The 13734-nt window shown below is 37.3% G+C and overlaps 1 protein-coding gene across 2 annotated transcripts in view; it reads right to left on the reverse strand.

Annotated features, from left to right (window-relative positions):
- The window catches only part of ANKS1B (ankyrin repeat and sterile alpha motif domain containing 1B), a 427589-nt gene that overhangs the window by 315561 nt on the left and 98294 nt on the right, over positions 1–13734 (reverse strand). For both annotated transcript variants that reach the window (XM_049792403.1, XM_049792402.1), the window contains exon 9: positions 7206–7346. In XM_049792403.1, the coding sequence (XP_049648360.1) occupies positions 7206–7346 (141 nt within the window). The remainder of the gene's footprint in view (positions 1–7205; positions 7347–13734) is intronic.

Raw genomic sequence — 13734 nt, forward strand, 5'->3', positions numbered from 1 at the left:
AATAGATTACAACATCTCTGGTTATATTACATACCTGTGTAGTGGTGTACAACTAGTACAGTACAAATGCATTTGCCACAAGACTTCTGAAGTCATGGGCAACTGAAGTTTACATTGGAAGTTAAGAAGCTACATACTGTATGCGAGAACAAAACACAGCTTCATTCCTTAAAACACAATCAGAAAATGTAGCCTAGCACTAAAATAAGCCACAATTTTTTTCAATATACTTATTTCCCATCACTTTTCAGCAGGGTATAATCATCACCTGCTGATTCTTTCTAGGCAGAATACATATGGCACTTTTCAGTAGCTGCTTCTGAGTGGGGGTGGTGTGCTCCTGAAATTACCAATAAAACTTCAGCTTACTGCAGAAAAGACAACAATGCAAATCCAGAGCTTAACAGAAATATTTTTTTATGGGTAATATAGCTCTCCATGTCAACCCCATTTAAGTAAACTCATCCTTTAACCCACTAAATTAAGAAGAGAGAAAAACTAATCATATTTTTTGCTGAAGGTTAGAAATCATAGGAAAATATCACAGATACTATAACAATTTTACTCTGGTTATTCATGTTCCACATATGCTGCATGCCAAAGTTTTTCTGGCCAATGGTGGTCCTCCCTGGAATAGAATTCTGTCTCTACCATGTCTGTATCGTCACCTATCAAATTAGCACATCACCAAACAAGATAACAGGTTTCCTCCCCTGTAACACATACATTAGATAATGCCACAAGTCTCTCTATTTCTAATTTTGGTGAACATCAGCACCAAGTAATATTGGCCAAATCTGTTTCTTTACCAGTCTAATTTGAAATTACTTTTCAGTGCATTCAGTGGAAGTACAAGTTGTTAGTGAAGGATGACACCATCTCTTGTGTCCAAATTGTTAAAACACTTTAGCCAGTTAGCGTTTAGTTAAAAATATGCTCTTTGTTTTTCTCTGTTTTTATTAAAAAGCAAAGAAGAAATACTCCCTCTTTTATACGCTCTCCTCAGCACCTCAACAGTTCAAAAAATTACTATAACACTTTCACTGAGCTTAAAATCTAAGAAAATTTTTAGAGGCAACTGAAAATAGGAGTTCAAACTGGAATATGTTAAAATGAAAATAAACAATGTCTAATAAATTTCCCAATATTAAAATTCTCCAGAAGGAGACAACATAGAGTCACACTGTCTCTCTCCAAAGAGTACCAGTACAGAGATTTTTTAGGAATAGACTTGATCTCCATGTGAAACCTGAGTTAGCTCCTTACTTAATTTCCTCATTCGACTCTCAGGTATACAGAACCGTCTTTGCAATTTTAAACATAATTTCAACACAATAATTTTCAATGTCAGGTTTTCTATAGAGTAACCTTAACCCACTTCTACTATACAAATAAAACACAAAACAAAATTACTCCCCATTAAAAATTACTTCTTAAAATTACATAAAAAGAGGTAGAGACAGACATGATGAACTTCTGGAAAAGCTGGATATGAAATACAAAACCCTATTAACTGATGCATCAAACTCCAAACTAAATATTCCTATCACAGCCTATACTGATAAAGAAACAGTATTGTATACAGTTTATCTCCTAAAAATGTAGTCAGGAGTCCACTTTCTCTTCCCTCCCTCTAACAACAGACATTTTTTTGGGAAAATTTCTCTTCCATAGGAGAACCTGTGACAAAGCTCCTAGACTTCCAACCTCTAGGAATCCTGGAATTGTATAAGCAGAACATAGATCAGCCTTACAAATAAACACAAAGGTCTCCCAGCAGTTCATTGCTTCTAAAAAGATGAAAATCTGACATTAAGCTAGAAACATAGTGCTGCTTTAAATATTTAAGTAAACTTTCTATATCTGTCTATATTTTTGTAAATAGCCATGCTTCCTGGCAAGTGGCAACATGATTTGTACTTATGGCTTTTAAATTGAAGTTCAATTTTTCCATAGCAACTGCACTGTTCTCTTTTCAGATATTACTTTCATTTTGTAATAGTTAGATAAATGTGGTGTTCCTGGCTGGCCATCATGTCAAACATAGGAAATAACTGTCAGGATTTTTAAGTTATACATACAACACTTACTTTAAGAGACGGTGCAGTCAAGCTGATCCAGCAACTTCCTAAATGGGACATACCTAAACCTACCTTCTCTCACAATTACTTTATATCACAATTAGGAAAATATGCTGGCATGGCTGTCAAGATTAAGGTGTGCAGAATGCTTGCTTTAAACTGATAATATCGCTAGGATCACACAGGACTCTGCACCACCCATCTCTGACATAGCAGACAGCCCTGTATTTATACCGTACATCAGGCCCTGTTTGCCCTAACTTAGCAGAGAAATATTTAAAGCACACTATCCATGAAAAAGAAAATGGAATGAAAACTACAGAGTTTCATACATTTGGAGTATGCTGCTTCATTCCAGAGAAAGCGTGAGTATATATGTGTGTGGGTACTGGTAAACTTTGTAAAATAAATATATTAGGAGCTGAATAGTAAATTAACCTACACTGCAGAATAGAAGATTAAGACCCAAGAAACAATTCTATTACTGGCACACAAGAGTGCTCTACACTTACCATATTCCTTACCCCTTCCTTACCTTGTACCCCTTAACCAATTGATAAAGCAAACAAATGCCCTCCCCAAACTGGTCTTTGCTCAAATTGCTTCCTACTACTTTACCAAAATGTGTGTTTAGGCAAACCAAGAGAGAGAGGAGCTATCCCTTGTTCAATCTTCTAAGTTTCTGCCACAAGAAAACTTTATGGGACAAATGGCTGAAGTATTCCAGTACCTTCACCTCCAGACCTGAGCTGCTTAATGCCTATTTCACTTTTAAATAGAATGAGATTGCAGGAGTTAAGGTTCTGTCTTCTCCATAAGGCAGGAGTGAGAGCCAGGAGCAGACCAACACGCACGGCACTCTTCATAGCTCAGCCCCTACTGTTACCAGTATCATTCCTGTACTTTGTTGAAACTCAGACTGGGAAGAAAAAAATCAGTTGAAGGCTGGGTTTCAGAGGTGTCAGTCTCCCAGTACAACCACAGGAGCGATACGGGTTGAAAAATAGGACCTGTGGCACACGTATTCAATAACTGAAGGTCTGCCTGCTAGCGAGGCTGTGGCTGTCTCTCTACAATTACACGGCAGCTGTCACTGCAATCTTACAAACTGCAGACAAGGTGGTGGTACAGCCTTACAGCCCGACTCCACGGCTAGCAGCCTCAGCAGGTATGTCATCGAGGTCAGGCGCTGTGCTGAAGCCTCTGTTCTTACATCTTCACTGCTCTCATTATCTGTGCCGTGATCATTCCTCAAGAAGAGCACAAACAAAGCCGTAGTGTCAGCCCAATTATCCGCAGAACTCTGTCCTGGCAGCCTGTGTTTCTTTGGACATCCTAATAACTATAACTAACCACGTCCATATTAAGCTGATTTCTACCACTAAACTTTCTGACTCTGTGTTTAGCTGAATTATGAGTCTCTTGACTAAAGCTTCCTCATTTAAGATGGTCAATAATAATGACACTACAATGCTTCCAGCTTTTTTTTATCACTAGCTGGCATTGCTCAAAAATATTGTTTAAGGATATCTCAGTTTTCTTTCCAGTACTTACCTACAGCATAGTTAGATCTCTCCAGCTAAATATTATAATTTGTCACAGAACTCCTATTTTTGTCGCTACTCTGAGAGAATGCTATATAAGAAATATCATATTGTTTTATTCCAGTTCTTGGACAGGAATACTGTCCATTAGTATCATATTTTTATGACGGCCAGAAATGCAACCATTAAAGCATTAAAAATCTTGGTAGTTACTGTAGGAAGATTTTACAAGAACTGGAGATCCATGGAAGAGAGTCTAGTACTATCACATCATTTATAAAAGTGTTCTCTCAGTTTAACAGAGATGTCATTGCAGAGTAAACTGTTTCCAATGAAGCCTGCAATGCTAGAATTTGAGAGTGCTGTAGAAGCACTTTTGGGGTTTTACATCTTTCGAAGTTTTCAAAACTGTTTTTACCTTGCTGGTATTTAAGATTATTAGGAATTCTGGAATCTGTAGAAGATAGTTATTCAGTTATACAGGTAGAAAAAGGGTTTTTCTATTGTACTGACTGACAGCCACAAAATATAGAACCTGGAATTTCCTAAGAAAGGTTTTTTCAGATATAACTAACTCATTTGTGGAAGTCAATATTTTTTACAAAAATGTGCATCGGTTTTACCAAGGATGGAGTTTCTAGTTTCTGTCCCTAAAAAAAGACTAATTTCAGAAAAAAAGGAATAACCCCACATTAACCATAAATCATAACCTAATGTGAAATGGAATTCACTCTCTGCTAAAATAAGCAGCAGGATTTAAAATTTCAGTCTCCCAAAATACAGCTGGGTATCCTTGCTCTCTGGCTCTTTTTTTTTTTTATTTTAGGGGTGGATGAAGCTGGTTATTAGCTCCATTCTGATGCAGAATTGGGCACTTTCTAAAAACCCTGAAGTTTTCACAAGACACAAAGATTTTTCCATCAAGCTCTTCCAGGACTTTACCAATTGCGAGACTGTAAAAGAGAGCTTTTTATTCTGAGAATACAGGTATTACTGCTATGTGAGGTTTTAAAAGATATCTGCAGAACAATTTACACAGAACTTTCTATAACAACCCTTTCTAAAATGACACATCCCAGCACAGTACAGACAGAAATAACATAGTGCATGTCAGAAGTACCTCCAGCCAAGCCTTTTTCCATAACTGCACTGCAATAAGGAAATCAAGTTTGTCAAGGAGATAACTGTCCTTTTCTTTGGCATATTGGAAACCGTTAGCTCATTAGGTCACAGATGGACACTGTTGTAATTTCACCTAAAATTCACTTGCATCTTACCATTGTACCTCTGACTGTATATATAAACCAAGAATCAATCTTTATGTTTGTTCTCCTTTGATGTGTAAACACAGTATATTTATATTACTGCAAAATCTATTTTTAGCTACAAAAGAACGTGAAAAATGAACTTGTCATTTGTGTTCAAGAGTAATTGATAGACCCTTTTCCCTATTTTGGTATCTTTAGTAGTGCATGGATTTTAAGACATGGTGTCAAGTACCCTTATCTCACTGTTTCTTCATGATGAAGTCTGTATTTTCTGATATGTTAGCGGACTGACACGAGTATCAGAAACACTTTTTTGTACTTTTACCTAAAACATGCTGTTGCAGATTATATCTATCATGATTTGTTAGACCAATTCAAGATATTGGAGTTAATCTAAAAATTGAAATAAATACTTTGTGTTCTCCATCCCTTAGAACACGATGTTCTCTGCTGCATTCTGAAGTAAATGTGAAAGATCCAACAGATTAACTAACAGCTTGAAAGATTGCATGCAGTGATGGCAACACTTTATAAACTGAATTCACTGGTTTGTAATTCCGAGATTTTTCACTACTTAGTTTCTTTCCTTTCTTCCATAAACAGAAAATCAAGGAAAACCCAAAACTGTCCTCAATTTTTATGGAGAGAAACAATCTAGAAAAGTGATCTGTCATTTCATGAATGAACATAGAATGACTATATTCTTTTTTGTTTCCATAATTAAAAATCTTATTAGTTCTCAGAGCCAGAAAGATGAGATTCTTAAGGTTGGGTTTAAAATTTAAGTACAATGAATAAAACTAATTGAGGAGTCACTGTCTTAAAACTTACATCATTCTTGAAATGAATCTCTCTTTATAAAAAGGGAAGAGAGACCAACCAAAGCTAACTTTATTCTTTTTTTCAAACGCATTCCTCAGTTTTATAACACACTTTACATACACCTAGATTAAAAAGAAACAAGGAAAACAAAAATGTTTTTTAAAATTAGGAAATCACTCCAAAATGGCATATATGTTCATCATAGGAAAGTTTAACAGTAATTAAACCATAGGTGATACATATTTAAATAAGAAGAGTCCCATTTAAGAAATATTTTTTGAAACAAATTCTTAGAAATGAGGAATTAGTAACTATGGCACTCCTATTGTAAAGCAGGATAATTCCAACAGCTCTGCACCTTGCCAAGTGTCTAAAATGATAGATAGTATGAAGTAGAGAACAGCTACTAAAAGGGGAAAGGAATATAAAAGCTCCTTATAAAAAGACAGGACAGTGCTCATTGTTATTCAAGCACATGAGTTGCCATATCCTGTTTCCATTGACTGCAGTGGAAGCTTTAGCATTGACTTCAAACAGGTGCAAGTCCCGCGGGACTAAAGGGAATAAAACCTACAGTCACAGTATGAAAGCAACAGTGTATAAAGCGTGGTAAGACAGGATATGTAATTCCAATCTGGTACACAAGAATCTGACAAAGCTATTTAAATGCAGTGCCAAGTAAGGATGCAACTGAAAAAAACAGACTTTTCTAAATAGAAATTCGGCAGGCCTCCATTCAATGCTACAAGAAAAGCACAGGAAAAATGTTACAGAAATTAGAGTGCTAAACCATAGTGGGGGGGGAGAGAACAAGGGAGACCCAGAAGCAGCAATAAGCATCATCCTGTTCTGTAGCAATACAATATCACTTGTTCGGGACACAGCTGTTGGCATGCCTTGGTGGATACTGCAGACTGGCCTGCTCTGAGAATTGTTGGGACTTGGGCCCAAGTGTATTACCCATTTTTATTTATTCTCCTCTGTATTATCATGAGCATTAGAAAACGTTTGGGGACTTGGCTTTTAACTTACATAATCTTCAAAGAGAATTCTCAGGCTACATTCTTATATCAGTTGAGTTATGCATGATGTCCTCAATTAATTCTATAAAGACAGTAGCTGAGATGTCATTATATTAATTAGAAGCTGGTCAAAAATAGAGTACTTATCCCAAAGGAAACTATGTGCCTTCAAAATTTCTTTCCAGATGGAATCAGAAGAGAAAGCTATGCAACACAAAATCTAAAATGGGGGTAATAAATACTAAACAATCTCAACATTAAACTTAGCAGGAAGAGTATTACAGCAGGATTACCAAACCTCAGTGTTTGATTTTAAAACCTGATTTTGACATTAAAATGAAGCCAGAAGGTAACAATTTTGAAGGGAATAAGGCAAGACTAAAAATGACTGTAAGAGGTAAGGCAGAGAAGAGATTAAGCAGCTCTTCTATAGTTAATAAGTGTTATGATGAAAAGGTAAATATATACCTGTGCAAGCATGGGAAATCCAAGGTTCCTGCATCCATTACAAGGTGTCAATGCCTCCCATAAACCTGAAGGACCACAAGTATTTTCACCTGCATCATCATCTTCTTCCTCTCTTGGTGATAAACATGTTGAAGAAGGCCTCTGTACATAAAGAAATAGTACTTTCAAATTAAACACAGTGATATGTTGAAAGAAATGTTTTACTTAATGAAAAGAAATTAAGATTCCCATTTATAAATTCCAAAAGATAAACTGCTATTTTAATACAAAGTAACTAACTCAAATGTCATTCTGCTCTACGAAAATCATACTTTCTAAAGAAGGTGCATATTAACCCATCTACAATCATACTTTAAATATGCATGAACATAATAATACACATTAAAAATATGCTTTTATTTTCTCTATTATCAAGTAATTGGCAATTTCTACTTTATTTTACTTTAAAATTTGCTTTAACATCATTAAGCTTAGGATATCCCACAGTGAATAAAAAATAACATTAAAAAAAAATACTATCCCCAAGAAGGAAATAATATAAGCTAAGGGGATCTTGCTTCAGTAGTTATTTGCTGTGTTCAGAAGAGTACAGCTGTATTACATTTGCCTGGATCAGTCCAAAGTTTTGCAGAAAAAAAGATCAATTCAATCAAAATATGATGTTTCAATTTTTATTTTATATCTACCAATAATAAATGTGTTAGCTTATTTTGTAGGCAAAAAATTTATTTAAAATTACCTGTCTTATTTTGTTTCATTGGCTGGAAGGGATGAAAGGTACTGGGAAAAGTCACTCAGTCATGAGCATTAAGGCTTCCATATTGGTCTCAGTGATAAGGGAATAATGCTGATTTTCACTTAAACGAGTATCTTAATTTTCTATGACAGCCAGAAACAGGAAGATCGGACAGTTCTCATTTAAGTTATTTTGCTACATAGGATAGACCACCGCAACTGAATGAATTGCAGTGGCAACTTTTATTGATTTCAGGAGAAGGAGGAGGAAAGTTAAGCCAGTAATGAATGATTTTTAAAATATCATCATGTTAAAAAAAATTGACAACAACAACAAAATGTAAATTTTACTCACATCTTCTTTGTCCATATTTAAATTGGAATACACAATAGCTGTTCTAGCCTGCTTGGCATTTGTTTGTGCAGCCTACCTGATATTCAGATGCTAAATGCTGTCTTTAGGAATGCTTGTTTTTCTTAATCTTTCAGTAGTGGCTGGATTTTTGCTTGATCAACATAATGCTGTTTAAGACAATAGCTGACCACATCTGATAATCTGGTGGTAACATTAGCTCTAAAGCACTGCTATGAGGCCCATATGGAAAAAAAAAAATCAAAACCAAAAAACCACTTAACTGCAGATTATTTTAGCCAATAGAATAAAGGAAAATGTGTGGAGTGTGCTGCACGAAGGGGAATGCAGAGGTGAAGGAAAAGTAGGGGGGGGGGGGAGAAGCAGAGAAACAGCAGCAGTTCTGAAGATGAACACGAGCTGATGGAAAATGTAAGAGAAGCAAAGGCACCGCACAGGCAGGCACTAACTCAAATTGTGTAACGTCTGAGGATCATTTAATCTTTGACTTTTGTGCTAACTTTTTATGCACAGATGTGGTTGGTATAGCATTAATTTCAGCAGAAAAAAATTTTCTAAGTTCTATTTCAGCTCACTCACTAAAGATGAGATAAACAGTATACCCATCACCACTAGTCTGATTCGCCTCGGTTAGAAAATGGTTGTTCCCTTGTTGCAGATTTCCTGAATCTAGCCATATCTTCTAAAGTTAGGTGGATTTATTTACTTTTTATTTTAAAATCAAATCCTAAAACATTCTTAGCATGGTATTTCATGAGGTTATTTTGACAGTCAAGTGGTACCACAGAATGTGTTGCTATAGCGACCGATATTCTTACACAGATTATTAAAAGGACTGGGTTAACTCTGCAGAGTGTGGGTCGTGAAAGACTATTATTGCTATGCATTTGCATAGACAAACGAAACAGACTACAGGTCTTTCCCTTCTATTTATGACGCCATCTTCCATGGCGGTTGCCCTACGTTTGTATTTTCTCTCTCTGAATTGTTGTACCAGAGAATAAAGTGCTTCTTGCCCCCTGGAGCAAAAAGCAAAGAACTGCAGCAGTGCTGGGTACAGGAAAGCAGGTAACACATTAGCTGTGACCTTACAAGCCAATGTAAGTGAACGAAGACAAGAGCCACAGAAAAATGTCAATGTACCTTCTAGAGGTAAAAAATGCACACACATACTATTGAAGAGAATTTTTCAACACAGCTAAAGATGAATAATGAAATTCAATACATTTCAATCATTCAAAGAAGAACATATGAATATTTAGCCATTACAGGAACCGAGTAGGAAAAAATCATACCAAAAGAAAAAATACACCATCAGAATGACAGACAGTTGTATTATTTCCATTAGGGTTTGTTTGGTTTTTTTAATAAAAATAGCCTAAGATAGACTGGGGATCACAGGAATTTAAATTAATGTCTATATGAATGAAAAGAAACAGGAAATACTATATAGTCAGATCTCCCAATCATTCAAAGAAGGACCAATGTCAGAGTTCATTAGACACACTATTGGAATAAATTGACTAGTACTCTTATGTGACTAGATAATCCAGGATTAACACAATACAGGCTAATTTACTGACTACTGCAGAGTAGGGTTGGCTCTTTTTATACTAAATGACTGATTCCTTTCTTCTTGCCCAGATTTCTGCGCTGATAAAGCACTGAGAAGGAAGCATTAGGAGAAACACATGCGAAGGGTCAGGAAACAGTTACTGCTATCACCTTTCTCACCCCCCCCTGCTGCCAGCAGACCAGTTCTCCCCAGCCAACAGGCACAAAGGGCTAAGTGGGAGTTGCTGCAGGGAGGGAGAGCTGCTTTTGCAAAGAGGAGGGAAGGAGTTAATAGCTGCATGAGAGAAAGGAGAGTCAGAAGTGCCCCAAATGGGGAAGACTGGGTTTGCGTACCCTGGGGGAAGGAATGCACCTGGAAGAGACTGGTGAGATACAGAAAGATCTACAGTCAACCCAGGGACCTCAGATGGTCACACAAGCCCATAAAACTGCCGAGCCAGAGCACCCGCACCCAGGTTCCTGCCATTCTCTCCCACCCTTCACTCCTTTCCCAGAACTCCCCCATTTTTCTGTTCTGTTGTATGATTTAATTTTGCCTCCTTAGAGATCCTTTGGACGTGAAAATCTAATTCTGTGTGTGCTGCTGGGAAGCCTTGAAATAGCCCTGTAGGGAGAGTTTTAGTGAAACCAAAGTTATTTATGTCCACTTCTCAGAAAAAAGAAATAAAGAGAGAGGAAGAGATTTCTGTCACCTAAAGAAAAATAGACACAATCTAGAACCTTTTATTCATGCCTGTTTTGACTCAAAAAACCAAAAAGTAAACGTATTTAGAAAATGCCACCTAGATCACAGTTGCTCAGTTAATTGAATTTGACATTGTGAAACGGTGAAGTCAATATAAACTGTAACACTAAGCTTGAAAAAGGCCAACTCTGCCTGAGAGAGAAGAGACATGAGTATAAGCATCACATATCCTCACACAAAACAGACAGAAAACCTTAAAAGATATTAGATATGATACGTAAAAAGGAAAAAGTGATGGGGAAACCACAAGACATTGATAGAGAATAAGAGATTTAATAAAAGTTCTGTTTTTTACTGGAACACTGAAATAAGTATTAAAAATTGCTTAGCAGTAAGAGACTAACAATATAATTTCTCTATGTATAAAAAAGAGAGAATAATAATATAGCAGTAAGGGAGTAGTAAGATCTAGCATAAGGACAATGGACCATTACAATTAGTGGTAAGTTTTCCTCTGACTACTGGGCCTGACACATCACCTCTGATTTTCATACCTAATGAGCATTTAGATTATGTCTTTGAATATTTAGGTATGGAAGTCTTCCTCTTCATGTCCCCTTCTACACAAAAGGCAAAATTTGCCCAGCAGGATACTTTAGACTGAAGGATATTTTATAAACAGGCTATTTGTTCTCCCAGGATATTTATGTACATCAGATCGGCTATCACAGTAACTTGACATCTCTCTCTTGGTCTAAGAGAACAAGCCAATATTTAGCAACAGACAGAATGATGAGTACAGACAAAAAAAAAAAAAGCACAGAGAAAGTCTGTTCCACTCTTAAAAGTCACCAGGAAAGAGAGCACCTTTAATCTTAACTATTACTTAAAGCTACCAAGTTCACAGGTCGTTACGCCACGTATAAAACATACATAAAGTTTTCACTTTTCTTTTGACAGATGTCAATGATTTTCTGACTACCATATGACCTCATTATCTAGACAGGTTTTCTCTATGAATACAGTAAGTCATACAAAGCTTCCTATTTCCTTTTATACCCTCTTTGTCTCAGGTTTTCATTAAAAACTAGTCTGCTTTCCACCTTGGCATTGGTAAGCAGCCATTGCTAGGCAAAATGCGATTTAATTCCCTCACTTCAGGATACAGAGAAGACTTTCCTGTAGTAGTCCAGTGGAATCTAAAACCAAACATCAAAACCTTTCTTTACTTTTTCTATCTCCGATTCTTCAGAGCTATCATCCCGTTGCAGAAATATTACAAATACCCTTTCAGACAGTGCCCACTAGAGCAAGACACCACCAGCAAAACTGGTAAATATGTAAAATGATAGGACTTTTACTGTTTGCTATTGCATCATACTTCTGGACACTGATGTTAACTTTTCATCTATCTTGCAGCACATGACATACTAAGCAAATAAGCTTTTTGAAATGGAGCAGCAAAGACAAAATCCAGAAGGCAATCCCCTTATGGAAGGTAAAAGGCAACCAGACATTTCATAAGCTAAATGCTGCCACTCAGTCTGTTACAATGAAGTCAGTAGGAGGTTTCTTCCAAAGAAATAATTTGTCAGACATAGGACCACACAAATATTTCATATGATCCTAACAGCTGGATTACAGAGGCATGCCTCTACCCCTCCCTTGCCTGGCCCAAAGGGTATATAATTATCTCATGAAATAGAAGAAAAAATACAGTTCTATTGTCTAATATTCTCATTTTACATTACACTAAAATCTAACAGAGAGGGAAACTGTTCCTGAATAGCCTCTATAACTCGGGATGAGCAGGATGAGCTGCTGCCAGCAGCTGTGGCAGCCGAGGCAGGGACAGCAGAGCCGGGACAGGTTCCTGCGCTCTCAGCACTCCCCCTGCTGCTGCCCAGGCTGCTCCCTGGGGAAGATGCCCGATGGATGCAGAAGAGGAAAAGCAGCATTTGGGCAAGAAACATAACACCATCAGTCACTATTTTTCCACAGCAGGATCCCTACGTTAACCAAATGTACCCTTTGGGGATTCAGTAGGGGTCCTGACAAGGAGCAGCCTCAGTACGAAGAAACACGCTACATGTTACAAAGGACAGCAAAACATTTTGATGGCCTGGCCACACCTTTCCTGTATATCCCAATGCAGCCTTCTCCATGCTTGGTGGTTTTCCCTTTCCCATCCTCATTATCCTGCCCTTCACCTTACACTGCACACCCGCAGCCATTCTTTCACAAATGTGTTCCTCGTTTACATTTCTTTCATCATTTCATTCGCGACAAGTCTGGTTCAAGTTTGCACCTCCTGTATTCAGCAAGGGAATACCAGGAGAACAAGGATGGCCTCGTACCTAAAGCAGCTGAATGTTGGAGAAGCATATTGTGTACCTGCCTCTGCCATAATCCCAGTGGGATGCTGGGCATGTCATGTAAACTTCTCCGAGATGGTCACTAAGTTTGTGTTCCTTATTCGCTGGCTATATTGAAGTTGTGAAGGCAAGTTTGCCAAGGTGCCGGGCTACATCAGGAATCAACATGAGATACCGTGTGACCTTTTTCGGTGGCATGTGAGACTAAGTGCTCTCAAAATCCAAGCTCTAGCAGTCCCAGACAGGGAGAATCTTGACCTCCACACCACTGCACATCAGCCAAGCTGCATGTGATAGTATTTTCTGACCGGGGCTCTGTAAAAAAACAACAACTTGACACCCTTGTCTGAAGCAGTCACACACTTTGAACTCAAGACCAGTAATGTTTGAACCCAGGAAGAAATGCCAGTAACTTGAAGTTAGCAGAGTCACAGTAATTGACTATATATAACAACAGTAAAATGTATTAACTTTAGGCAAACGTGATTAATTCACATACGTGATGAAAAGTACATGAACGTGTAGTTACTGCCCCTCAGTGGGCAAGTGCTATTGACACCTATGATGGTGAGCACCCCAGGAATTAATCATTCTGTCTTCAGAGCAGGAACTGACAGTATGCAGTAAATATACCCTGTAACTAGATGGCAAGTACAATGCACGCTAAATAAGGTCAAAATTGTAAGTAAAAATGAGATTATAAAATGAATGAGTACATCTGAATGTGTATTCAAAGCAGAATATTCAAACATTTCAGTTTTTTTTAATTCATCCTTACAGGTAACA

Source organism: Accipiter gentilis, chromosome 34 (assembly GCF_929443795.1).
Source record: "Accipiter gentilis chromosome 34, bAccGen1.1, whole genome shotgun sequence".
In the NCBI taxonomy this organism is placed as follows: domain Eukaryota; kingdom Metazoa; phylum Chordata; class Aves; order Accipitriformes; family Accipitridae; genus Astur; species Astur gentilis.